General features: G+C 41.7%; 1 protein-coding gene across 1 annotated transcript in view; it reads right to left on the bottom strand.

Moving 5' to 3' along the window:
- ttn.1 (titin, tandem duplicate 1) overlaps positions 1 to 25,393 on the bottom strand; it is a gene marked incomplete in the record, with an annotated part of 170,421 nt that overhangs the window by 26,680 nt on the left and 118,348 nt on the right. The window contains 12 exon segments of the mRNA XM_037686817.1: positions 1,565 to 1,861; positions 1,947 to 19,229; positions 19,325 to 19,627; positions 19,791 to 20,378; positions 20,482 to 20,778; positions 20,865 to 21,062; positions 21,219 to 21,323; positions 21,411 to 21,718; positions 21,807 to 22,089; positions 22,192 to 22,479; positions 22,550 to 22,840; positions 23,092 to 23,379. Of these exon segments, the coding sequence (XP_037542745.1) occupies positions 1,565 to 1,861; positions 1,947 to 19,229; positions 19,325 to 19,627; positions 19,791 to 20,378; positions 20,482 to 20,778; positions 20,865 to 21,062; positions 21,219 to 21,323; positions 21,411 to 21,718; positions 21,807 to 22,089; positions 22,192 to 22,479; positions 22,550 to 22,840; positions 23,092 to 23,379 (20,529 nt within the window).

Genomic DNA, 25,393 nt, shown 5'->3' with positions numbered 1-25,393 from the left:
AAGAGTGTGGGAAGGGTTTAAAATGCCTTTATATATATATATATATATATATATATATATATATATATATATATTTGGGATGGGGCCGATCCGATCCAGTATCGGTATCGGCCTCCGATACCAGCGTAATTTACGTATCGGATTTTTCTGATCCACCTGCCGATATTTCCGATCCATGATCCATGTTGGCTTCAAACTACGGAATGGATTTCCTGAACGGCGGCGTGTCTCATGAACCCAGAGTAATAAGACCCACCTCACATTCAGGAAATCCAGTTCATAGTTTGCAGCCAGCTACAACCTGAGGGCTGAGTTAGCAGCATTGTGGCTAACACATAAACTTTTCATCTAAACATGTCCGCTGTGTGGAAGTATTTTACTTTAGAAACAGCACAAAACAAGACAGCAACGTGCAATGTCTGCAGAGCCATAGCGCCACATTAAACCACAGTAAAGTTAGTTTTACGATGGACATTCGAGCTTCGCAGCTTCAGCGAGGCGCTGCTCTTTGCTCAACCGGAAAGAGGCGACTCGACCCCGGCCAGCCATGTCCAATCTGCCCCGCTCAGTCTGCCCGTGTCCGAGGAGGGACAGACTGAGCGCGGCTGCCCCAAATCAGGCTGCTTGCTTCAGATTGAACAAGAAGAAGACATCGCTGAAACTACAGAGCTCAAATGTTTACAGAGAAGTTGCTAAAGTTCATCATGATTCATGACCATCCACTATCACTTGTAGAAAACGAAGGATTTCACAGCTTGATACTTGCAGCCAAGATATAGTTTACCCTCCAGGAGATATTTATCAGTACAACAGTAAACAATCATAAAAAAACATATGTTTTGAAAATTATATTAAAAACAAAAACAGCTACATTATAAAGTGATGTAAAATACTAAAAACAGGAACATGTCTGTTGGTTTATGCCATTAACTTAGCAGTTGTTTGAAGCCATTTAACATTTTATTTAATTTAATTCATTCATTTAAAAGAAACAAAATAAAAAAAATCATGAAAAAGAAAACATTGAATGAAAAGAGTGCAGAAAGAAGAAAAAAATTCTTATATCTGCCCCTTATTAAAAAAATATAAAATAACTTTAAACAATCACTTAAATTAATCACTTTAATATCCACTTTAAAGCTAGGAATCAAAAGAAACATGTTTTGTCTTAGCAGAATTTAATTCTAACTTTAAAATTCATCCAAAATTAATAAAACTTACCTCAAGTTGCCTTTTTGGACATGCATGCATATATTTGTACAAATTGTACTTAAGAGGAGATTATTACAGCCTCATAAAATCAATGATGATCATGATATCGGAATTGGATCAGTATCGGCCGATATTCAGACTTAGGTATTGGGATCGGATCGGAAGTTTAAAAAAGTGGATCGGTGCATCCCTAATATATATATATATATATATATATATATATATATATATATATATATATATGTATGTATGTATGTATGTATGTATATATACACACTCTCTCTACATCTAAAACAACATTTAATGTAATTTTCTACTATTATTAAAATCTAGTCAACACTAGAAAAAATACCTTGTATCTCCTTGACAATAACTGGAACAATCATCTCCTTGGGTTCACTGAGTCCAGCATGGTTTTCAGCACGAACCCTGAAGAAGTACTCAGCTCCTTCTCTCAGGCTCTTGATGGTGTGAGTCATGGTCCTTACAGTGGCACATTTCACCCACTTGGTCTGTCCTTTCTCCAGGGCATCAATGAGGTAACCAGTGACTCTACTTCCACCATCGTACTCTGGTCTTGTCCATGCAATGGTAACACAGTCCTTGGTAACATTTGCAACTCCCAGTTTCATGGGTGGACTTGGTACCTCTGTAACACACAGTGAGCCATTTAAAATACAAGTATATTGCAAATAAGTTTTCAACTATCATTGGTCATTCAGTTTATTTGTTACCTGTAATCTTTGTTCCAGCCTTTGCCTCTTGAGGTACACCAACGCCCTGTTCATTTTCTGCAATAACTCTGAAATAATAGACAGCTCCCTCCTGCAGTTCTTCCAGCTTGTAAGTCAAAGCATGGCAGTTGCTGGTAACAGATATCCAGGCTTTCTTACTTGCCTCACGTTTCTCCACATGATAGGCTTTTACTGCATCTCCACCATCGTTTTCTGGAGCCTCCCACATGAGAGTTGCTGAATCCCTGGTTACAGATGAAACTTTTACATTGACTGGGGGTCCGGGGGAGTCCAGCACCTTCACTACCATGGGCAATGTTGCCTTGCCCAGTGGTGATTCAATAGTGACATTGTATTCTCCAGAGTCATTTCTTGTAGACTTCTCAATAGTTAATGAAGTGCTGGATTCTGTAGATTCAATGGTTCCTCTTACTTTTAGATCAACACCCTCCTTAACCCATTCAGCAGATGGCACAGGATTTCCTTTAAATGGCACTTTCAGTGTAAATGATGTACCATGTTTTACAATAAGAACTTTCCGCATCTCAATATTAACATCAAACGATGGTTCCGAAGTTCTGTCTGCTGCTGCAGCTGGGTCTGAATAACGGCTACGAACACTGCTTCCAACTTTGTTTATTGCCTTCACACAGAATTCATATTCTGCATCTGTCTTTAATCCAGTGATTGTGAATTCCAAGCTCTTTGTAAGAGGAATAGTTTCAACCCATCTTGCTAGTTCTTCAGGTGATTCTGGTTCCTCTTCCTCATCATATTCCTCTTCTTCCTCAACCTCTGGCTCTGGTTTGCGTATAAATTCTCTGTATTCTACACTATATCCTAAAATGGGTGCACCACCATCATTTATTGGTGGTTTCCAGACAATAGACACACTGTCTTTAGTGGAATACACAACCTTTGGTTTGGATGGGCAAGAAGGAACAACATGAGGATCAAGTGCTCTAAATGTTGCAGATGGTTCACTGTGAGGGCTCACACCAGCTGCATTTTCAGCATAGACTCTGAAGTCATACTCACAACCCTTTCGAAGTTTTGTCATTACAGCAGAACACTCAACAACTGGATCTCTGTTCACTCTAACCCAACGCATGCTTGTCTTTTCACGACGCTCAATCACATATCCAGTTATTGGACTACCTCCATCATTGGCTGGTTTACACCATGTGAGAGTCATTGAATCTCCAGTTATAGATATCACATCAACACTAGCTGGAGCAGTCGGTAATGTGTATGGGTCAGTAACTTTTATAGTCTCACTTTCCATGGCCTCTCCCTGTCCATACTTGTTGACAGCCAAAACTCTGAAGATATACTCATTGCCCTTGAGCAGACCTGTGACTTTAAAGTAGGTTTTTGTGACCTCTCCATTAACTAATGTCCATGCCAAACGACTGGTCTCACGCTTTTCAACAACATAATGAGTGACTTTAGCACCACCAGTTTCCTGAGGAGGACCCCATGACAGGGTGCACTCCTCAGATGTGAGACCAGTGATCTGAAGAGGGCCTGCTGAGGGTCCAGGTCTGTCTAGAACCACACAATTTATTGGCATGGTGACTGTTCCAGTGATATTCTGTAAAGTCAGGACATACTGTCCAGAATCTCTTCTGATACAGTCCTTCACAATTATGTAAGTGCTTGAATCATTTGAAACAATCTGGATCCTGGCTCTTAGCTCAATCTCTTTTCCATCCTTGGTCCAGCAGACGAGAGGGGCTGGACGTCCAGCAATATCAGCATTAATCTTTAGAGTTTCTCCTGCTTTCACAAAGACAGTCTCTCTAAATTTGACATCCATCATGATACGTGGTGGATCTACATCATCTTTTACGGTGATGGGCCCTGTGTTTTCTGATGGTATACTAAACTGTCCAGCTGCATTCTTTGCGATGACATGGAAATCATACTGGCTGTTCTCTGTAAGGCCTGTCACATTATAATGGGTCTCAGGCACATTGGTAAAGTTGCATCTTGTCCATCGTCCTTCAGGAAGGTCTCTACGCTCAACTATATAGCCAGAAACCTTTGCTCCACCATCATATTCTGGTTTATCCCAAGATAAGGAGACAGATGTTCTTGTAATCGCAGTAACCACAGGTGTTCCTGGAGGATCGCATGGATCTCTGGCTGCAACAGGTTCACAGGCTTTACTGCATTTACCAATACCAGCAACATTTTCAGCATAGACACGATATTCATACATCATTCCACTTTCAAGACCAGCGACTTTAAATTCTGTGTCTTTGATCATTCCTCTGTTCATCTTTGTCCAAAGAATGCTAGAACGTTCCTTCTTCTCTAGATGATAGCCTATAACAGGACTGCCACCATCACTGACTGGCTCATTCCAGGTCACCAACATGTATGACTTAGTTGCCAGTTTCACAATGGGTGTAGAAGGGGGTCCAGGTTGTTTGAAGTTATACTGAGCAGTAATTCCAGGTGAATCAAGGGCAGGGCTCTTTCCATAACGATTAACTGCATAGATGCGGAATTGGTACTCTGCGCCATGTGTCAGGCGACCAGCTTTGAAAGACATTCTGGGTACGTTACTTGCCACCATCTGCCATTCCTGTGTATTTGTGTCTCTCTTCTCCACTATATAGTTACTGATGGAGCACCCACCATCATATTCTGGTTGGGACCAGGACATTGTAATACTGTCTGAGGTCACAGCATCCACCTTAAACCCTTTAGGTGGACCAGGTTTGTCAAGGACAACAACTCCAATATCAGCTGTTACAGTTCCTGCAGTATTGGCCAAAGTGATTTCATACTTGCCAACATGCTCTTTGTTAGCTTGTTTGATGATAATTTTGGATGAGGTTACAGCATTTAAGATGGTCACTGATGTTGTTTGCTTCAAAGGAAGACCATCTTTTTTCCAGGATACAACAGGCTTTGGCCTGCCTGTTATAGGAATCTCAAGAGTGAGGTCATCTCCAGCCTTCACACTATATGTGTTAAACAGTAAATTTATTGACGGTTCTATTGCAATGTCTTTGGCAACCACAGGCAAACCTAGATCCTTAGGTTCACTCTTTCCCTTCTCGTTGATTGCTATAACTCTGAATAAATATGCTTCATTAGGAGTCAAATTAGAAATAGTTGCTTCTGGCACTTTGACTGTGCATGCTGTGCCCCATTTTTCACCAGTCTTAGGCTTGAATTCCACATTGTAGCACATTACTTTGCTTCCTCCATCATGAGTAGGTTTCTCCCAGGCCAGTGAGACACAATTTTTTGTCACATCCACAAGAGATACTTTGTTTGGGGGCAAAGGTACCTCAGACACTTTGATTTCTTTGGTTTCAACCATCTGTCCTTGGCCATATGTATTAACAGCAGAGACTCTGAAATAGAAAATTCCACCCTCAGGGAGGTCTTCAATCTTGAATGAGTTGGCTGTGCAGTTGCTGGTGATAGTAGTGTAAGCCTTCCTAACAGACTCTCTTTTCTCAACAATGTAATTTGTAATTTTTGCACCACCATCATTGAGCGGTGTATCCCAAGCAAGAGTTACTGAGTCCTTCTTGAGTTCCTTCACAACAAAGTTTTGTGGTGGACTTGGTGTGTCCAAAATCCTTACTGAAATAACTGCAGATTTTGTACCACTGCTGTTCTGAAGTGTCAGTGAGTATTTTCCACTATCAAAGCGGTTAACATTGTCAATGACAAGCATTGTGTATGAACTAGTAGTATCAACTGTGGCATGCTCTGTAAGAGTATCCTCCATTTTCTCCCATTTCACAGAAGGTTCAGGTTTTCCCCTTATAGTGACAAACAAACGTAAAGTTCCACCAGCACGAACAGATACCACTTTTCTGAGATCTGCATCCAGCTCCATCTCTGGTGCCTCTGATCTGCTAGATGTAACTACTGTTCCATGAACATTAGCAGCCTCCCCTACACCCTCTGAATTGATAGCACAGACACGGAACTGGTACTCTCCACCCTCTTTCAAGTCTGTAATGGTGAGTTTGGTGGCTTGAATACCTGTAGGTGGCGTACACATATTCCATTCTTTTTCAACAGGTGTCTCTACTGCTGGTGCTACTTCTGCTTCCTCTGTTGATCCAGGGACTGGTGTATACTCCCTCATTTCAACAATGTAGCCCTTGATATAGGCTCCACCATCAAAGTCAGGTTTACCCCAGGATAGAGACACAGAGGACTTTGTGTAGTCTATCACCTTAGGGTGATGTGGAGGCCCAGGTGGTGTTGTGGCATCACATGCTCTGTAGAAATGTGATAACTCACTGAGGTCTCCTATTCCAGCCTCATTCTCAGCAGCAACACGGAACTCATAGAAGTGATCTGTCGTTAGACCTGTGACCTTGAAGTGGGTTTCTGTCAGCTTTTGTCTATTGCATTTTGTCCACCTTATACTATCTTTGTCACGCTTTTCAAGATGGTAGCCTTGAATGTCAACTCCACCTGTGTGTTCTGGAATTGTCCATGACAGAATTATGGAATCCTTTGTAATCTGACTTGCTTCTGGAGTTCCAGGTGCACTAGGTGGCTTGTAAGGATTGCGTGCAATGATGGGCTCACTCTCAAGATAATCACCAGCACCATATTTGTTGACAGCCCTCACTCTGAAAATGTATTCATTTCCTGTGAGCAGATTTGTTACTTTTTGGTACAGACCCTTGACATTTGGTACAGCTACTGTCCATGACAACCTGCTGGTATCTCTCTTCTCCAAAATATAGTGACTGATACTAGCCCCACCATCCAGAGTTGGCTCAGACCAGGCAAGAATGCATTTGTCAGCCATTACACCAGTCACCTTCATGGGTCCAATGGGCGGACCTGGTCTATCAAGAACTTTAACAGTGATAGGGAAAGCTTTTGTACCACCAAGATTTTTGAGAACAAGATCATAGTGACCACCATCAAGTTTAGTTACATCCTTAATAACCATAGCTGCCTGTTTCTGTGTAGTTTTAACTTCAATGCGTAAGGCTTTCTCCATTTCTTTGCCCTCTTTAAGCCAGACAACATCAGGAATTGGTTTTCCATAAATATCTGCATCAAAAGTCAAACTCTCTCCAGCATTGACAACAATAACATCCATGTATTTTGGATCCAATGATGCCCTTGGTGGTTCTACTTCATCAGTAGCAGTGATAGGTCCAGAGCTGTCTGATGGTTCACTGAAAACTCCGGCCACATTTCTAGCAATAACTCTAAATTCATACTGATCATTCTCTGCCAGACCAGTGACTGTATATTCAGTCTCAATTATGTTGGTAAAGTTAGCTCTTACCCAGCGCCCTTCAGGGGAGGAGAGATCTTTTCTTTCTACAATATATCCATTTACTTTACTGCCACCATCATACTGCGGCTTGGTCCACTGAATCTTGATCTGATTCTTAGAAATAGACACAGCTTCTGGAACACCGGGAGGGTCACATGGGTCACGAGCAACAAAAGACTCAGATACTTTGCTGCATCTTCCGATGCCAACAATATTTTCTGCATAAACCCTGAATTCATATCCAATACCCTCTTCAAGATTGCAGATCTTGAACTGAGTGTCTGTTATGCGAGTCTTGTTCAGTTTGTTCCAAAGGATGCTGCTTCTCTCTTTACTTTCTAGATGGTAACCAATGATTGCACTTCCACCATCATTAACCGGCTCATTCCATTCAATAATCATCATTTCTTTAGTAGCATATTTTACATATGGCGTTCCTGGAGGCCCAGGTGGTTTGTATGGATATTGCACCACAATGGTCTTGGAGTCAAGAGGCACACCTTTCCCATATCTGTTTTCAGCAATTATTCTGAACTGGTATTCTGCACCAGTCTTCAGCTTTGAAACCTTGAATGCTGTTCTAGCCAGCTGTGTGATAACTGGCTGCCATGTTGAGGTTGTGGTATCTCTCTTTTCTACTATATAGTTATTTACTTGACATCCACCAGTGTATTCTGGGGGCTCCCAGGAAAGATGGACAAAGGTGTTGCTTACGTCAATAATTTTGACTGGACCTTTTGGTGGACCAGGCTTGTCAAGGATAATGACAGTCACATCTTCAGTAATAGTGCAAACACTATTTGTTGCAACAATAGAATATTTGCCATAGTCATCTTTGCATGCCTCTGTAATTTGAATTCCAGTTGTTGATGGAGTGTTGAATACATTAACTCTGGATGTCACTTTGAAAGCTTGACCGTCCTTAGCCCAGGATACTTTAGGTTTGGGCCTGCCAAGCACAGGGAACTCTAGTTTAAGATCTTTTCCAGCTAACACACTGTAAGTGTTAAATTGCATTCTAATGCTTGGCTCCATGGTCATGTCGCTTGCAATCACTGGTGCAGCAAGTGCCTTTGGCTCACTCTTTCCCTTCTCATTGTATGCAATAATTCGAAATAGGTATTCTGTTCCTGCTGTGAGACCTGTCACAGTCCCCTCACATGTTTTTGTGTTTGTTGCTACTCCCCACTTATCGGTGCCTTTTGGTTGCATCTCAATCAGATAGCCACTGATCCTACTGCCTCCATCATGCTCAGGTTTCTCCCAGGTCAGAGTGGCAGTAGTTTTGGTGACATCAGTCAGGAAAACAGTTCCAACAGGTAATGGTACTTCGGAGGCTTTGGAAGCAGTTTTGGTTTCTACAGCCTGGCCAACTCCATATTCATTTTCAGCCATAACTCTGAAGTAATACATAGCTCCTTCAATCAAATTTTCAACTTTGAATGCAGTCTTGGAGCATTTTGTGGATACATTTGCATATGCTTTCCTGGTTGATTCACGTTTGTCAATGACATAGTTCTTGATTTTCGACCCTCCATCAATCAGTGGGGCATCCCAAGTAAGAATGACAGAGTCCTTTTTGATGTCTTTAACCACAAGATTTTGTGGGGCCCCTGGTGTGTCTAAAATCTTAACTGAAACAAAGTCTGAGACAGAACCACTACTATTAGTCAAGGTCAGTGAGTATTTTCCTGAGTCACTCCTGTCACATGAGTCAATTGACAGCTGTGTGAAGTTGATAGCTTTCTCCACAACAGCCTTTTCAGAGAGATCTCCCTCATCCTTTGTCCATTTAATCTCAGGTATTGGCCTGCCCTTGAAAGGAACATAGATTCTAACAGACCCACCAGCTTTCACTGTAATGCCCTTCCTCAGCTCAGAGTCAAGATGGATGTGTGGTAGATCCACTCTTTCCTCAGGTTTGGCAGTTCCAGCAAGAACAGCTGGCTCACCAACTCCAATTTTGTTCAATGCACACACTTGTATCTTGTACTCCTGGCCCTCAGTAAGTTTTGCAATTTCATACTTGTTGACACGCAGGCCAGTAGGCGGAGTAACTATGGTCCATGTCTCCTCTTCAGCCTTGCATATTTCCACAATGTATCCTTGAATGGCAGTACCACCATCAGACAGTGGTTTACCCCATGACATGGTAATGGAAGATTTTGTTGAATCAATCACATTCACATATGCTGGTGCACCAGGTTTGTACTTGGGGTCAGAGGCCTTATAATATGAACTGGGAAGGCTTGGTTCTCCTACTCCAACTATGTTCTCAGCAGATACTCTGAATTCATATTCATGGTCTGTTGTGAGGCCTGTAACTCTGTATGAGAGATCAGTAACTTTATGTCTGTTGCATCTTGTCCATTTGATTCCAGCTCTGTCCTTCTTCTCAATTATGTAGTTAGTAATCTCACTGCCTCCATTAGTTTCAGGGGAAGACCAGCTGATTGTCATGCCATCATGGGCAATATAAGATACATCTTCAATGTGAGGTGAACCAGGTGGAACAAATGGGTTTCTCATAATAACTGCAGAAGAGTCAAGTGGATCGCTGACACCATAAGAGTTTACTGCTATTACACGGAACATGTATTCATTGCCCTCCAGTAATTTGGTAATTTTGTAATATGTGGTATTACAGCTGCTGGAAACAACAGTCCAAGCAAGACGGCTGGTCTCTCTTCTTTCAATGATATAATGTGTAATAGGACTACCTCCATCATCTAGAGGTGCACACCACGTCAGTGTGCATCTATCTTCTGCTACTCCTGTGATGTGGAAGGGTCCTTCACATGGGCTAGGTCTATCCAAAACCACAACTTTGAATGGAACTGTTTCACTACCAGCCTCATTTGTTAGGAGGAGTGTGTAAGTTCCACCATCAATTCTAACAGAGTCCTTAACGACGATCATTGCATGGTTTTCTGTATTTTTGATTTTCCTTCTGAGTGTATTCTCAACTGGCTTTTCATCTTTAAACCACTGGATTGTAGGCAGTGGCTTGCCATGGACATCTGCATCTAACTTGAATGTCTCTCCTGCATTAATAATGATAGTCTTGGTAAAAGCAGGATCAATCGAAAATTTAGGTGCTTCCACTTCATCACTTGCAGTTATAGGTCCACTGTTGTATGATGGCTTGCTGACAGTGCCAACAGCATTTTTAGCAAAAATTCTAAAGTCATACTGCGCATTTTCAGTTAGTCCAGTAATAGTAAACTGGGTCTCAATCACATTAGTGAAGTTTGCCCTTACCCACCTGCCTTCTGGCAAATCACGCTTTTCTATGAAATAGCCAGTGATATTACTGCCTCCATCATATTCTGGTTTAGTCCACTGAATAACAATAGTATCTTTTGTCACACGGATGGCCTCTGGTGTACCAGGTGGATCACATGGGTCACGGGCAACACAACCCTCTGAGACCTTACTACTTCTGCCAATGCCAACAATATTTTCAGCATAAACCCTGTATTCATACTCAATACCTTCTTCCAGTGGGTGACTCTTGAATCTGGTTTCGTGAATAAGAGTCTTGTTGATTTTGACCCAGAGAATACTATTCCTCTCTTTCCTTTCTAGATGGTAGCCAAGAACAGAACTTCCTCCATCTGTGATAGGCTCATGCCACTCAACAATCTGGTGGTCTCTAGAAAGAGAAGAAATGAAAGGAGTGCCTGGTGGGCCTGGCTCTCTGTATGGGTATTGAGCAACTACAGTTGATGAATCTAGACCTTGACTCTTTCCATAGCGGTTCTGGGCAATGATCCTAAACTGGTATTCTGCTCCTGTTTTCAGTCTAATAACTTTGATAGTTGTTCTGGCACAGTTGGTGTTCACATTCTCCCACGATGCTGTGGTAGTATCTCTCTTTTGAACAATGTAGTTAGATATTTGACACCCCCCATTGTGTTTTGGTGGATTCCATGAAATGGTGACACTCTGTGTTGTGATTTCATCAAATCTAACAGGACCAGATGGAGGGCCAGGTTTGTCAAGTACAATAATTTCAATCGCTGTGTCCTTCTTTCCTTCTGAGTTTATGGCATTTATACAGTACATGCCACCATCATCATTTGCTGCCTCCTTAATGCTTAATGTTGTATGTGTTACAGTATTGAGAATATTGACTCTGGTGGTGAACTTCAAAGGAGCTCCATCCTTAGTCCACGTGACTGTTGGTTTAGGGCGTCCAAAGATGGGAATATCAATGTTCATGTCTTTGCCCACATGGATACTGTAGCTGCTGAAGGCTGGACGGACATCTGGTTCAAAGACCAAATCCTTGGTCATCACTGGACCAGCAAGAACTTTGGGGTCACTCTTTCCTTTATCATTGATAGCAGTAACTCTGAACAGATATTCCTGTCCTGGGTTCAAATTTGAGACAGTGGTCTCCATGGTCTTAAATGTGTTCACACCAGACCATTTATCATGTCCCTTCAACTGAACCTCAAGGAGATACTGCATTACTCTACTACCACCATCATATTCTGGTTTTTCCCATGCTAAGGAGATACTTGTTTTAGTTTGATCTGTAACAATCAAATTTTTAGGGGACTGGGGCACTTCTGAAACCTTAAGAGGGTCTAAAGTTGCTGTGGGCAGGCCAACACCATAAGCATTCTCAGCAAGAACTCTGAAGTAGTAACTACAACCTTCTTGGAGTGGTTCAATCTTACATGACAGATCATGACAGTTTGTTATAACAGCTGCATATGTTTTACGTGTGCTTTCTCTTTTTTCAATAATGTAGTTCTTGATCTTGGATCCACCATCCAATAGAGGTGGCTCCCATCCCAGTGTCACTGACTGATTTGTAATTTCCTTAACTTTAAGATTAACAGGAGCACTAGGTGTATCAAGTACACGGACAACAATAAATGCAGATTTGGTGCCACTGGAGTTTTCTGCAGTTATTGTGTATTTTCCACTGTCATATCTGCTCACTTTATCAATAACAAGGGATGTATAACTGCTGGTTATCTCAACCTGAGCAGTCTCTTTGAGAGCAGCTTCATCTTTGTTCCACTTGATGGTAGGAGTGGGTCTTCCTTTAATTGGAATAAACATTCTAAGGGAAGTACCAGCTTTGATGGTCACAATCTTTCTAAGTTCTGGGTCGATGTCAAGGTCTGGTTCTTCTTTCCTTTCTTGCACCACAATATCTCCAGAGAAATCAGCATGCTCACTAACTCCCACCTTGTTCATAGCACACACTCTAAATTTATATGACTGATTTTCCTTCAGATTTCCAACTTCAAATTTGGTTGTCTTAACACCTGTAGGTGGTGTACATATTTTCCATTCCTCAGCAGGTGCATCTGTGGGTTCAGCTTGCTCACTTCTCTCTGTGGCAGTGCAGTACTCAATAATATATCCCTGAATCTCGCAACCTCCATCGCATGCAGGTTTTCCCCATGATAGAAATACTGAGGATTTTGTTGTGTCAGTGACCTTTGGATGGTGTGGTGGGCCAGGTCGAAAGACGGGATCAAGACATTTGTAGAATACAGTTGGAGTACTTGGATCACCAACACCTACAGCGTTCTCAGCTGCAACTCTGAATTCATAAATATGACTTTCCAGGAGTCCAGTTACTTTGAAAGTCAAATCTGTGACTGTTTGCCTGTTGCATCTTGTCCATCTTACTCCTTCTTTGTCATGTTTTTCAATTATGTATCCCATTATAGGACTGCCTCCATCTTCAGAAGGAGCCTCCCAGCTGAGCACCACTGAATCTTTATTAACTTTAGAAACTTCTAAGCTCTTTGGTGAACCAGGTGTTACATATGGATCCTTGATTAAAACAGCTGCAGACTCAAGTGGTGTACCCACTCCAAACTGGTTAACTGCACGGACTCTGAAGATATACTCATCTCCTTCTAGGAGCTTAGTAACGTTTAGACATGTATTATCCACTTTTGGATCAACAACCGTCCAGACTAGTCTGCTTGTCTCTCTCCTCTCAACAGTGTAGTGAGAGATGTTGCTGCCACCATCTTGAAGTGGTGGTTTCCATACTAAGTAGCAGCGATCCTTGCTTACCCCGGTAACAAGCAGAGGTCCTTGTGGTTCCCCGGGTTTATCTAAAACAATCACATTGATTTGTACAGACTTTTCTCCTCCTGGATTTTTAAGAAGCAGAGTGTATTGGCCTCCATCTGAAAGTTTGGCTTCTTTCACACTTATATAGGCTTTAGTTGATGCATTTTTAATTTCTCTATGAATGGTGTTGCCAAGTTCCTGCTCTCCTTTTATCCAGTGAATAGAGGGTAGTGGCTTGCCATGAACATCAGCATCAATTTTGAAATTGTCTCCAGCATTAACCACAACAGTCTGTGTGTACTCAGGATCAATACTGATTTTTGGTGGTTCAATCTCATCCCTGGCAGTTATAGGACCAGTACTGTAAGAGGGGAGACTGAAAACACCAGCAGCATTTCTGGCAATGACACGGAATTCATACTGGTTATTTTGCACAAGTCCAGTTGCAACATACTCTGTCTCAATGACATTAGTAAAGTTGGCTTTCACCCAACGACCCTCAGGAAGCTCCTTCTTTTCCACAATGTAGCCAGTAACCTTTGCACCACCATCATACTCAGGTTTGGTCCAAACAATAGTCACAGAGTCTTTAATGATCTTTACTGCCTCTGGAGTGCCAGGAGGATCACAAGGATCCCTTGCAATATTCCCCTCAGACACTTTGCTCACTTTGCCTATTCCAACAATGTTTTCTGCATAAACTCTGTATTCATACTCCATTCCTGGTTCTAGACCTGTCGTCTTGAAGGTCTGATCAGTAATTAGAGATTTGTTTAGCTTAACCCATAAAATGCTGTTCCTCTCTTTGCGTTCAAGATGGTAGCCCAATATAGCACTTCCACCATCATTCACAGGTTCATTCCAGGCTACAACCATGCTGTCTTTAGTAGCGGCAGCAATGTTTGGTGTTCCTGGTGGTCCTGGGAGCTTGTATGGGTACTGAGCCACAATACACTCTGACAGAATTACTGGTCCTTTTCCATATCTGTTTTCTGCTGCAATCCTAAACTGATACTCAGATCCAGTCTTCAACCTACCAGCCTTAATTTTTGTCCTTGCAAGGTTTGGAGATACAACCATCCAATTAGTTGTGGATGTGTCTCTCTTTTCCACAAAGTAGTTTTTGATTGTGCAACCACCATCATATTCTGGTGGGTTCCAAGAGATTGTTATACTATCCGAAGTGACCTCCTCCACTTTGACAGGACCACTGGGCTGACCTGGTTTGTCTAGAACAACAATGCCAACATTCACTTGTGTCTCTCCTGCTGTGTTGCTAAGAGTAACAAAATATTGACCAACATCCTCTTTAGTTGCCTCTTTAATGGTGAGGTTCAGCTTTGTGTCAGTTGCTCCAAAGTTGACTCTGGTAGTTCTCTTCAGAGGCTGACCATCTCTCACCCAGGAGACAGCTGCTTTAGGACGTGCTACATATGGAAATTCCACTGTCAAATCTTCACCTGCCAACACACTATATGTGTTAAACAACATTTTAGCAACAGGTGCAATCACAAGCTCTTTTACTATGACAGGAACACCAAGTTGACGAGGGTCACTTGTTCCTTTCTCATTTTTGGCTGCTACACGGAACATATATTCTTCCCCTGCATTTAGTCCACTGATAGTGGCTTCGGTATCCTTTACAATCATAGCCTGTGCCCACTTATCAACACCTTTAGGCTGAATCTCAACAATGTAACAGCCCACTCTGCTACCACCATCATGCTCTGGCTTCTCCCAAGAGAGAGTCACACTGTTTTTGGTAATGTCCTTAAGAGTGATTTTGCCAGGTGGCTGTGGTTTTTCAGACACTTTAACTGATTCAGCAGTCTCAATGGGCAAGCCAATGCCATATTCATTTTCAGCCAAAACTCTAAAATAATAATTGCATCCCTCTAGGAGCTGGTCAACTGTGAAGGTGGTGTTATGACAAATAGCATTAACTGTGGCATATGCTTTCCTTGTTGACTCACGTTTTTCAACTATATAGTTCTTAATCTTGACTCCCCCATCATTTACTGGTGGATCCCATGTTAGAGTGACTGCTTGATTTGTGACCAATGTAATTTTTAGATTTTGTGGAGCACTTGGTGTATCAAGAACTCTGACCTGGACTGTTACGGTTTTGGAGCCAGAGCTATTTTCAACCATAAGATTATATTTTCCACTGTCAAATCTGTTGACATTTTCAATTACAAGTGATGTGTATGATGATGTACTGTCAATAGTTGCCCTTTCTATCGTCTCACCATCACCTTTAGTCCATTTAGCCTGAGGAGCTGGCCTGCCTCTAATTGGCACAAACAGTCTAAGAGAACAACATGCTCTAAGACTAACCACTTTGCGGAGATCAGCATCCAAGTCAATTTCAGGTGGGAGAAGTCTGTCCTCTGCCTTGGGATTTCCTGGTACAGAAGCTGCATCTCCAATTCCTTCACTGTTGATTGCAGATATATTAATCTTGTACTCCTGATTCTCTTTTAGATTAGTAATAGTAAATGAGGTTGCAAGGAGACCATCCTTGGGTGTCACAATTGACCATTCCTCCTCTTCTTCCTTCTCATGTGGGATACAGGTCTCAACAATATAACCAGTGATTTCTGAGCCACCATTATATACAGGTTTGTTCCAGGCAACAGTAATTGAGGACTTGGTTGTGTCCAAAATTCTAGGGTTGCATGGAGCCCCTGGCTTGTACAGTGCATCGGAGGCCTTATAAAACAAACTGGGAACACTTGGTGTACTTAGTCCAGCAGCATTCTCAGCAGTTATTCTAAATTCATATTCATGTCCTGGAACAAGGCCTGTTGCCTTGAACTGGAGATCTTTGACTTTTCTTGTGTTACACTTTACCCAACGAAGTGCAGCTCTGTCTTTCTTTTCAATAATGTAGTTTGTAATGGGAGTTCCACCATCACACTTAGGTGCTTGCCACATGACAACCATTGAATCTTTAGTAATAGCTGTCACTTCTGGATTTTCAGGTGGATCTGAGATCCCATACGGGTTATCTATAATAGTAGGTTCTGATTCAAGAGACTCACCAAGTCCAAATTTGTTCACAGCCATTACTCTGAAGATGTACTCATTTCCTTTGAGAAGCTTAGTTACTTTGTGTTGTGTGACCTGCAAGCCTGAAACTACATTGGTCCAAACCAGTCTACTTGATTCACGTTTCTCGATCACATATCCTTCAATCTTGGCACCACCATCATCTGCTGGTGGAGCCCACGTAAGTACACAATTATCAGCAGTTACATCAGACACCTTTAGAGGTCCAACTGGTGCTCCAGGTCTATCAAGCACTTTAACATTAAAAATGTGCTTTGCAAAACCACCAACATTAGTGGCAGTCAAAACAAATTCACCACCATCTGGTCTGACAGAGTCCTTGTTTGTTAGAGTGGTTGTCAGTTCAGTGAACCTAACCTCAAGTTTCATTGTATTCTCAACTTCCTTTCCATTCTTTGTCCAAACCATAGATGGGGTTGGCTGACCAGCTATATCTGCTTCAAGCTTGAAGGATTCCCCTGCTTTCAGTAGAACAGTGTCCCTAAAGATGGCATCAACCATGATACGTGGTTCAATTATGTCATCTTTGCAGGTAATCGAATCAGTGGGCTCAGATGGCATGCTCACTGCTCCAGCTGAGTTTCTGGCCATAACACGAAACTCATAGGATGTGTCCTCAGTCAGCCCACTGACAGTGAATGTTGTCTCTATAATGTTGGTGAAGTTAGCTCTGATCCAGCGACCAGCAGGTAACTCTCTCTTTTCCACAGTGTAGCCAGTGATCTTAAAGCCACCATCATACTCAGGCTTTGTCCATTGAATAGTGATGGCATTTTTGTTTACTAAAATTGGCAACGGCTGACTTGGTGGGTCTACGGGGTCCAAGGCCAGAATTGCTTCAGAGGCTTTACTGGATTTACCAATTCCAGCCATGTTTTCAGCCATGACACGAAACTCATAAGCCACTCCATCTTCAAGTCCTGTAGACTTGAATATATTTCCAGTCACAATACCCTTACTGATCTTATGCCATATAATGCTACTTCTTTCCTTCCTCTCAACATGATAACCAATGACTTCATTTCCACCATCGGACACTGGTTCATTCCAGCCAATTGTTATTGAGTCTTTGGTGAAAGCAACTACACTCGGTGTACCAGGGGGTCCAGGTACTTTGAATGGATATGCAGCCACTACTGCTTCTGATGTGATGGGAGGTCCAACACCATATCTGTTTTTAGCTTTTATTCTGAACTGGTACTCTGATCCAGTATTCAACCGTATTGCTTTGAACATCGTACGTATCACAGAGGAAGACAGGTCAGTCCATGTCTGGGAAGTGGTGTCCCTAAGCTCAACCACATAATTGTTTATTGGAACTCCTCCATCATTCTCTGGAGTTTCCCATGAAAAGACACAGTATGTACGAGATATTTCCACAATCTTAACTGGTCCTTTAGGTGGCCCTGGCACATCATGTACTTTGACAAATATGTTGTCTGTCACAGATCCAACAACGTTCTTTGCTGTCATAGTATACAGACCACTGTCAGCTCTTGTGCATTCATTGATAGTAATAATTGTAGTAGCAGAAGTGGTTTCTACATTAGATCTTTGTGTGAGTTTCAGGGCTGCTCCATCCTTTTGCCAAGAGATTGTTGGTCTGGGACGTCCCATAACTGGAATTTCAACTTTAATGTCATCTCCAGCTTTGGCAATAACAGTCTTTTGACATACACCTCGTAGGTCAAACTCAGGAAGAGATGTACAATCTTTGATAATAATGGGTTTGCTCTCACGTGGAAGACTTCTGCCAGACTGGTTGACAGCCATGACATGGAAAACATATTCCTCATTCTCATTGAGATTCTTCACTGTGAAGTCCATGGACTTGACTGTTGTAACATGGGCCCATTGGTCAGTTCCCTTCTTCTTGGCTTCTAGAACATATCCTGAGATTCTGCTTCCACCATCATGTTTAGGTTTGGTCCAAATCAGGCTTACAGAGCTCTTTGTGATATCAGTAGGGATGATACTGTCTGGAGGAGTCGGTGCTTGGGATGCACGAATTGGATCAGTAGTTTCAACTGCTTCACCAATTCCATACTCATTCTCAGCAGACACTCTGAAGTAGTATTCACAACCTTCACCCATTTCACCAATTCTGACTGAAGTGTTTGGGCATTTTGTAACTGCAGTAGCAAAAGCCTTTCGTGTTGATTCTCGTTTCTCAATTATGTAGTTTGTGATCTTGGATCCTCCATCAATGAGAGGCATCTCCCACTGAAGTGTAATACTTTCCTTGTCAATATTTATTGGTTTTAGGTTAAGAGGAGGTCCAGGTGAATCTAAAACTCTTACATGAATATCAGCGCTCTTCTTTCCAGCTGAGTTTTCAAGGGTAAGCTCATATTTGCCAGCATCTATTCTTGAACTCTCTGGAATAAGAAGCATTGTGAATGACTCAGTGCTGTCTATGACTGCACGTGGAACAGGACCGTCCTCTTTTGTCCAAGTGACAGTAGGAGTAGGGCGACCTTTAATTGGCACAAAGAGCCGGATAGAACAACCAGCTCTGACAACTAGGGTTCTCCGTAGCTCAATATCCAACTCCAAGTCAGGTATAGCAGCATGTTCTACAATCTCAACCAGTTCCTGAGTTTCTGCAGGTTCACCTGTCCCCTTAGCATTTACAGCACTAATTCTAAAGTAGTACTTTACACCAGTTTGCAGGTCAGGAACCACAAACTCGGTGATCCTGAGTGGTTTTGAAGGAGTATCCCTAATCCATTCTTCTGTTTCTTCCTTTTTGTGCTCAATCACATATCCAGTGACTTCAAGTCCACCATTATCCAGAGGTTTTCCCCAGTTCAAAGTAGCAGTTGTCTTGGTTGTGTCTGTAACTCTTGGATTGACTGGAGGTCCTGGTACAACTAAGAAATAAACAAAATGGTTAGTATGCTAAATGTAAAATTGTAAACAACAAAAACAACCTGTAATGGCATGGTTCTCAATTATTTTCACTTACAAGCAGCAACTATTGTTTTGACAGGTATAGAAGGTTCACTTGGCTCTCCAAAACCAGCTTTATTCTCAGCAAGAACACGGAACTCATACTCAACACCCTCTGTGAGACCCGTGACTTCAAAGCTGAGTTCAGCAATGGATTTCTTGGATGCTCTGAACCACCTCATAGTCTTCCTTTCCTTTTTCTCAATACAGTAACCTATTATGTCACTTCCTCCATCTTCAGCTGGTCTTTTCCAGTTCAAAGTGACTGCATGTCCATCAACTTTCTCAACTTCTGGTTTAGAAGGTGGACCAGGAGGACCTGCAAGAAAGAGAAACACATAATTAATTCTAAAGAAAGAAAATGTCTGCTTCAAGACAGATTTGAGAAATGCAGTAGACAGACAAATATTTTGTTGTTAAATTATCAGTTAAATAAGATAAATACAAATAATAGCCTGATCAAATAAACAAACTGTACATACCAAATCTATCAATCATCTTGACAGCCTCAGAATGAGATGGTTCACTGGCACCATACTGGTTCACAGCAGAGACTCTAAAGAAGTACTCATTCCCTTGAATGAGTTTGTTGGCCACGTAGTGACAGTCAATGACCTTCTCTTCCAAGACTGTCCAGAGAAGACGGCTAGTCTCCCTCTTTTCCAGGGTGTAATATTTAATAGGAGAGCCTCCATCTTCAGTAGGGGCTGGCCAGGTAAGAGTAACCTTTATAGAGGAAATACCACTGCATTCAATGGGCCCAGGAGCACTAGGAACATCCAGAACCTTGACCTTGACAGTTTCTTCTTTTACACCAAAGGGGTTGCTGGCAGTAATAGTGTATTCCCCAGAATCTTTCCTGCCCGCATATTTTACAGACAGAGTGGAAGACGTAGCAGTCGTTTCAATCTGAACAAGGTCAGATGGCTTAAAATACTTTCCTCCCTTAGACCAGCATGAAGTTGGTGCAGGTTTGCCTAAAATGCTTGTGGCAGTGATAACAATTGTGTCACCAGCACGGACGGTCAGTCCTTCCTTCACTTGAGCATCAATTATAATCGTTGGTGCAGCTGTTGGAGAAAATTGGAGACATTTAATCTATTATCTCATATACTAATCAACAGTACAATCTCATGGTACCTCACTAAATATGCATAATGCTGTTCATCTCACCATATTCATCTGTACAGATAATGGTATCTGTCTGCTCCGAAGGTGGGCTGAGGGCACCAGCAGCATTCTTCGCCCTGATTCTGAACTCATATTTGCATCCCTCTTGTAAATCAACAACTGTAAATGCAGGTTCCACAACATTCACATTGTTGGCTTTCACCCAGATCTTGGAAGGCAGATCTCGCTTCTCCACAATGTAGCCAGTCAGCCTGTGGCCACCGTCAAACTGAGGCTCAGTCCACTGAAGTGTCACACTGCTTCTGGTGATGCTGATTATATCAGGTTTACCAGGAGCATCTATTGATATAAAATAAGAATACAAATTTGAATGTGCAAATGGTTTGTTTCTCTATATGGTTCTACCTTCATTCTTTTAAACTTACCAATGGGATCCAGTGCCACCTGTGGATCAGTTGGAGCACTTGGCCTGCCAATTCCAGCCAAGTTAATAGCCATTACTCTAAACTCATACTCCAGACCTTCAGTCAGCCCTGTTACTTTGTGTTCCTTCATCTTTAAAGCGGCTGGACTGGCCCTTTTCCACAACATACTGTTTCTCTCCTTAAATTCAATGTGATAGCCTGAACAAAGAAACAAAGCGCAGCAAAAAAATTCTGATTAAGCTCAACTCACATTCATAAATTTACAAAACAAAAACTATTAATAACATGTATATAAAACAGGTACAAAATAACCAGTTTAAAGAAGAGTTTCAAAAGTTTTAAAGCAAACTGCACCAGTGATAGGTGATCCTCCAGTCTTTCTGGGGTCAGACCAGGTCAAGTATGCAAAGTCATGGCGCATGCTCATGATCTGTGGAGGTGCAGGTGCATCCGGTACATCTGTGAAAAAACATTGTTTTAAAGTTATTAGAAGAAACACTTTTTGATCAGGACTAACTCAAATCAGAATAAAAAAGAGTAACTTACTGAATGGATGTTTAGCTACAACAGGCTCAGACTTGAGTCCTTCTCCAACACCGTATTTGTTCTCAGCGCTGACTCTGAATATGTATTCTGTGCCCTCATGGAGACCGGTCACCCTCATGGCATTGGTCTCCACAGTAGAGGACACAGTCACCCACATATTGGTGATGGAATCCCTCTTTTCCAATATATAGTTGGTAATCTCTGAACCACCATCATCCTTGGGAACACCCCACTTGAGTGTAGCACCATCAGCCGTAATATCTTTGAATTTTATTGGTCCAACAGGAATGCTAGGTTTACCCACCACCCTAACATAAGACAACAATTTACAGTATTGATACTGTTGAATCCCACACATTTATTCAAATGAATATGCTTCACACTTTTGAATTCTACCTGATGAAGATGGCTGACTCTTTGGTGCCAGCACTATTTCTCAGGGTGATTGTGTACTTAACAGCGTCACTCCTTTGACAGTCCCTAATTAGAAGGGTGGTATTGACTGCAGAAGACTCTGCACAAACCCTGCCAGTGTCTGTGAGGTCTTCATCCTCTCCTTTCTTCCAGGTAACCTTGGGAGTAGGTTTGCCAATGATGGGGATCTTCAAACGAACAGTGCTGCCCTCTTTGGCAATGTAGCACATGTTGGGCAATTCTCTTAAGTCACAGCTTGGATGAACTAAAAGAAGAATAAAAAAATAATTTGAATCATTATCATTGAACTCTGCATGGTTCTATATCTCTTTGAATGGAATTTTCACAAGAATAAATAAATACTTACCAATCTGATCTTTGGCGATCACCTTTAGTTCTTTAGCAGAACCCTCTCCTGAATCATTTATAGCTTTGACTCGGTAGGTGTACTCTCTTCCCTCTACCAGGTCCTTGGCACTGTACTGCATATTCTTGGACCTCATAAGCTCCTTGTATTTGTCATCACCATTAAGAACTTCTAGCACATAGCAAATAATGCGACTGCCACCATCACTGAGGGGTTTCTTCCAGCTTAGAGTACAAGAATCCTTGGTCACCAGCAGGGTTTTAAAGTCCATGACAGGCCCAGGCTCCTCTGAAATTTAAATTAGGTGAATTTGACTTTTGTTTAAGAACAACATAAATATTTGACTTATTCAACCCACCTGTTGCTCTGACAGAATCAGCTGTCTCACAAGCTTCTCCTTTACCAAGCTGGTTGACTGCTGACACTCTGAAGCAGTAGGACCGGCCGGCATCCAGCTCTTGAACCCTAAATGATGTCTTGGTGCAATTGTTTGAGACAACAGACCAGGCCTTTCTCTCAGTGTCACGCTTCTCCACTATGTAGTGGGTGACTTCATAGCCACCATCAATCAGAGGAGCATCCCAGAAGATTTCAGCACTGTCTTTGGATGTTTCTTTCACCATTAGATTTGCTGGTGGTCCAGGAGTGTCTGGAATCACAAACATAAACATAATAAATTATGGCCCTGAACTCCAAAAATTATTATAATTTTTTTTTTTCATTTTAGAGAATGCAGATTTTTGCAATTAGTGCAGCCAATAATATCATTAAAAATTTAGTTTTAGAATTTGTGGCTGGCAGGCTGGCTGGATGGATGGATGGACATGATCTTGGGGAAAATTCAAGAATCTAATTTATTTTAAACAAAGACCAAATAACTTCCTAATTAAGTTCTCTTACCAAAGACTTTGACAGTAATGGTGTACATCTTCATGCCAGCTGAACTCTCTAAATTCAAAACGTATTTGCCAGCATCGTATCTGTTGACCTTCTCTGCCACCACCATGGTGTCTGTGTTGCTGGATTTGATGACAATGCCCTGACGGTCCTTGATGTTGGTGTTCATTTTTGCCCAAGTAATACGAGGACTGGGACGACCCTTGATGGTTGCATACAACTTCATGGTGGCACCGGCCTGAAGCTGCAGACCTTCTTTCAATTCAGCACTCAGCTCTGCCTCAGGAGCAACTGAAGAAAGATACAGAGCGTGTTGAAGTAAATATTTTAAGTCAAAATATATTGTACAGTAGAGAACTTTTTTTTTAGAAAGAACAGTTAACAATTCTAACAAAGTTAAGTCAGGTCCTTTGGATGGATGCAAAAAAGATAACAATTAACAATTGTTAACAATCCAGTTAACAATTCTGTTGTAGTCCAAAGAAAATGTTGTTTGCAGTACGCTCATTCTGCAAACATGTTTTTGGACTGATGTGACCAAAGTTCTTTTTGTTCTTTAGATCAGGGGTTCTCAAAATTTTTGGGTCCAGGGACCCCTAACGGGGAGAAAAAGTTTCAGGGACCCCCTCATAACCCTCATGTTTGTTAAATAATTTTCTTCAATTTGTCTCTTTAATGCAATGGAAATATTTGTGTAAAATAAATACTTAAGACCTATTCTTTAATAGTGTTAATACATTTTTTTTTACATTTAAACATGGTGTATTTTTCATTCAAGACATACTTAATTAAATTTTTTTATTTCAACTTCCAAAAATTACCATTTTGCGAAAATTAACAGCATCAAAAACCACTTCAAAACTTTACCTATTCACTTAACGAGCATAAAAAACGTATTGCCACTTCTTCAAATTATTACAGAAAACTCTTTACATAAAACTGAACAGAATCATAACAGCAGTAGTCATACCAAGTAACAGGGCTTAGTCTGTAAACCAATCAATGCCAGAACGCAAATGGCGGGCGGGCGGGGGTGGGGTGGCATCTATCTAGTAGGGACATCTACTTTATTCAATTTTTTGAACAAAGTAGATGCAATTTCCTGCATTTTGGTGTGTGTTAAAGGATTGTTAAACATCTATGTGCTTGTTAAAAAAAAGAAAAAAATATATATATAAAGGCTGTTCATGTTAACTCGTTATTATTGTGTTAATGCAGCAAATGGTTAACGCAGACAATTATTTTAACGTACGTTAATACTATTATGTTCCATTTTCCTCCTTAATTTCTCTCCTAAGCGTCTATGAAAAAACACACACAACACTCTGGCCGGGGGCTGGCTTTCCAGCTTGAGAGCGAGACAGGGTCTGCCTCAACAAGGATTACATCCAATCACATTGAAGCTTGCGTTGCCTTGATCAATTACTAACAGGAAAGCGAGTCAAACGCAAGCCGGTGGAGAGCTGAAGTCCAGTTCTGTTGGAGCGGCAGATTTCGGTTCACAAATGCACCATGGAGTTTGTTCCTCTCGAGATTAATCAGAAAAATATTTGAGATTAATTGCCATAAAAAAATTTAATCTTTGCCCAGCACTAATATTTATATTCAATTCAATTCAATTCAAAAATACTTTATTAATCCCAAAGGGAAATTATTTGTTGTTGTAACTCGTTATCTTCATTTCATTAAAGGATGTTATTGATACTGATGGCTGTAGACAGGAAGGATCTCTTGTAAAGGTCCATCCCACAGTGGATCCTAAGAAACTGGCTGCAGATGCCGTCCGATCTGTCCTCCCAGACTCGGCTGACCTCTCGGTTCCTCCGGGCTGTAGGACCGCCCCAATGCCGGGCAGAACTCCTCCTAGAGCGATGGCCACTCCTCCCAGCAGTCTGCTGAGCTCCTCGTCACTGCAGACAGCCAACTGTAGGTGCCAAGGTACAATCCTGTCCTTCCGCTGTCATGAGCCGGGTTTCCTGCTAGTTCCAGGATCTCTGTGGTCAAGCACTCGAGCACAGCCGGCAGGTAGATGGGCATGCGTCCACAGAACATCCTTTTCAACTCATTTGAGATTTGGGGCTGTAGCTGAGATATTATTTGAGCTTTTGAGCTGTTGGTTGTAGAAAACTGCCTTGCTGCCATGGTTACGCATCATAACAAATGTCCAAAACTTAAAAAGTTTCAGTAAAAATCCTTCCAGCTGCACAGCATCTGATACCAGAGGAAACAATCATCCAAAAAATGTGATTTACATCCAAAAAAAGAGGAATTAAAGTTTCCAAAACCAAAATCTCAGAATGAAAGT

This window comes from Nematolebias whitei, chromosome 13 (assembly GCF_014905685.2).
Source record: "Nematolebias whitei isolate Nwh7 chromosome 13, NemWhi1, whole genome shotgun sequence".
Classification (NCBI taxonomy): Eukaryota; Metazoa; Chordata; class Actinopteri; order Cyprinodontiformes; family Rivulidae; genus Nematolebias; species Nematolebias whitei.
The sequence above is the reverse complement of the archived record's forward strand: the minus strand, read 5'-3'. Positions and strand labels throughout refer to the sequence as shown.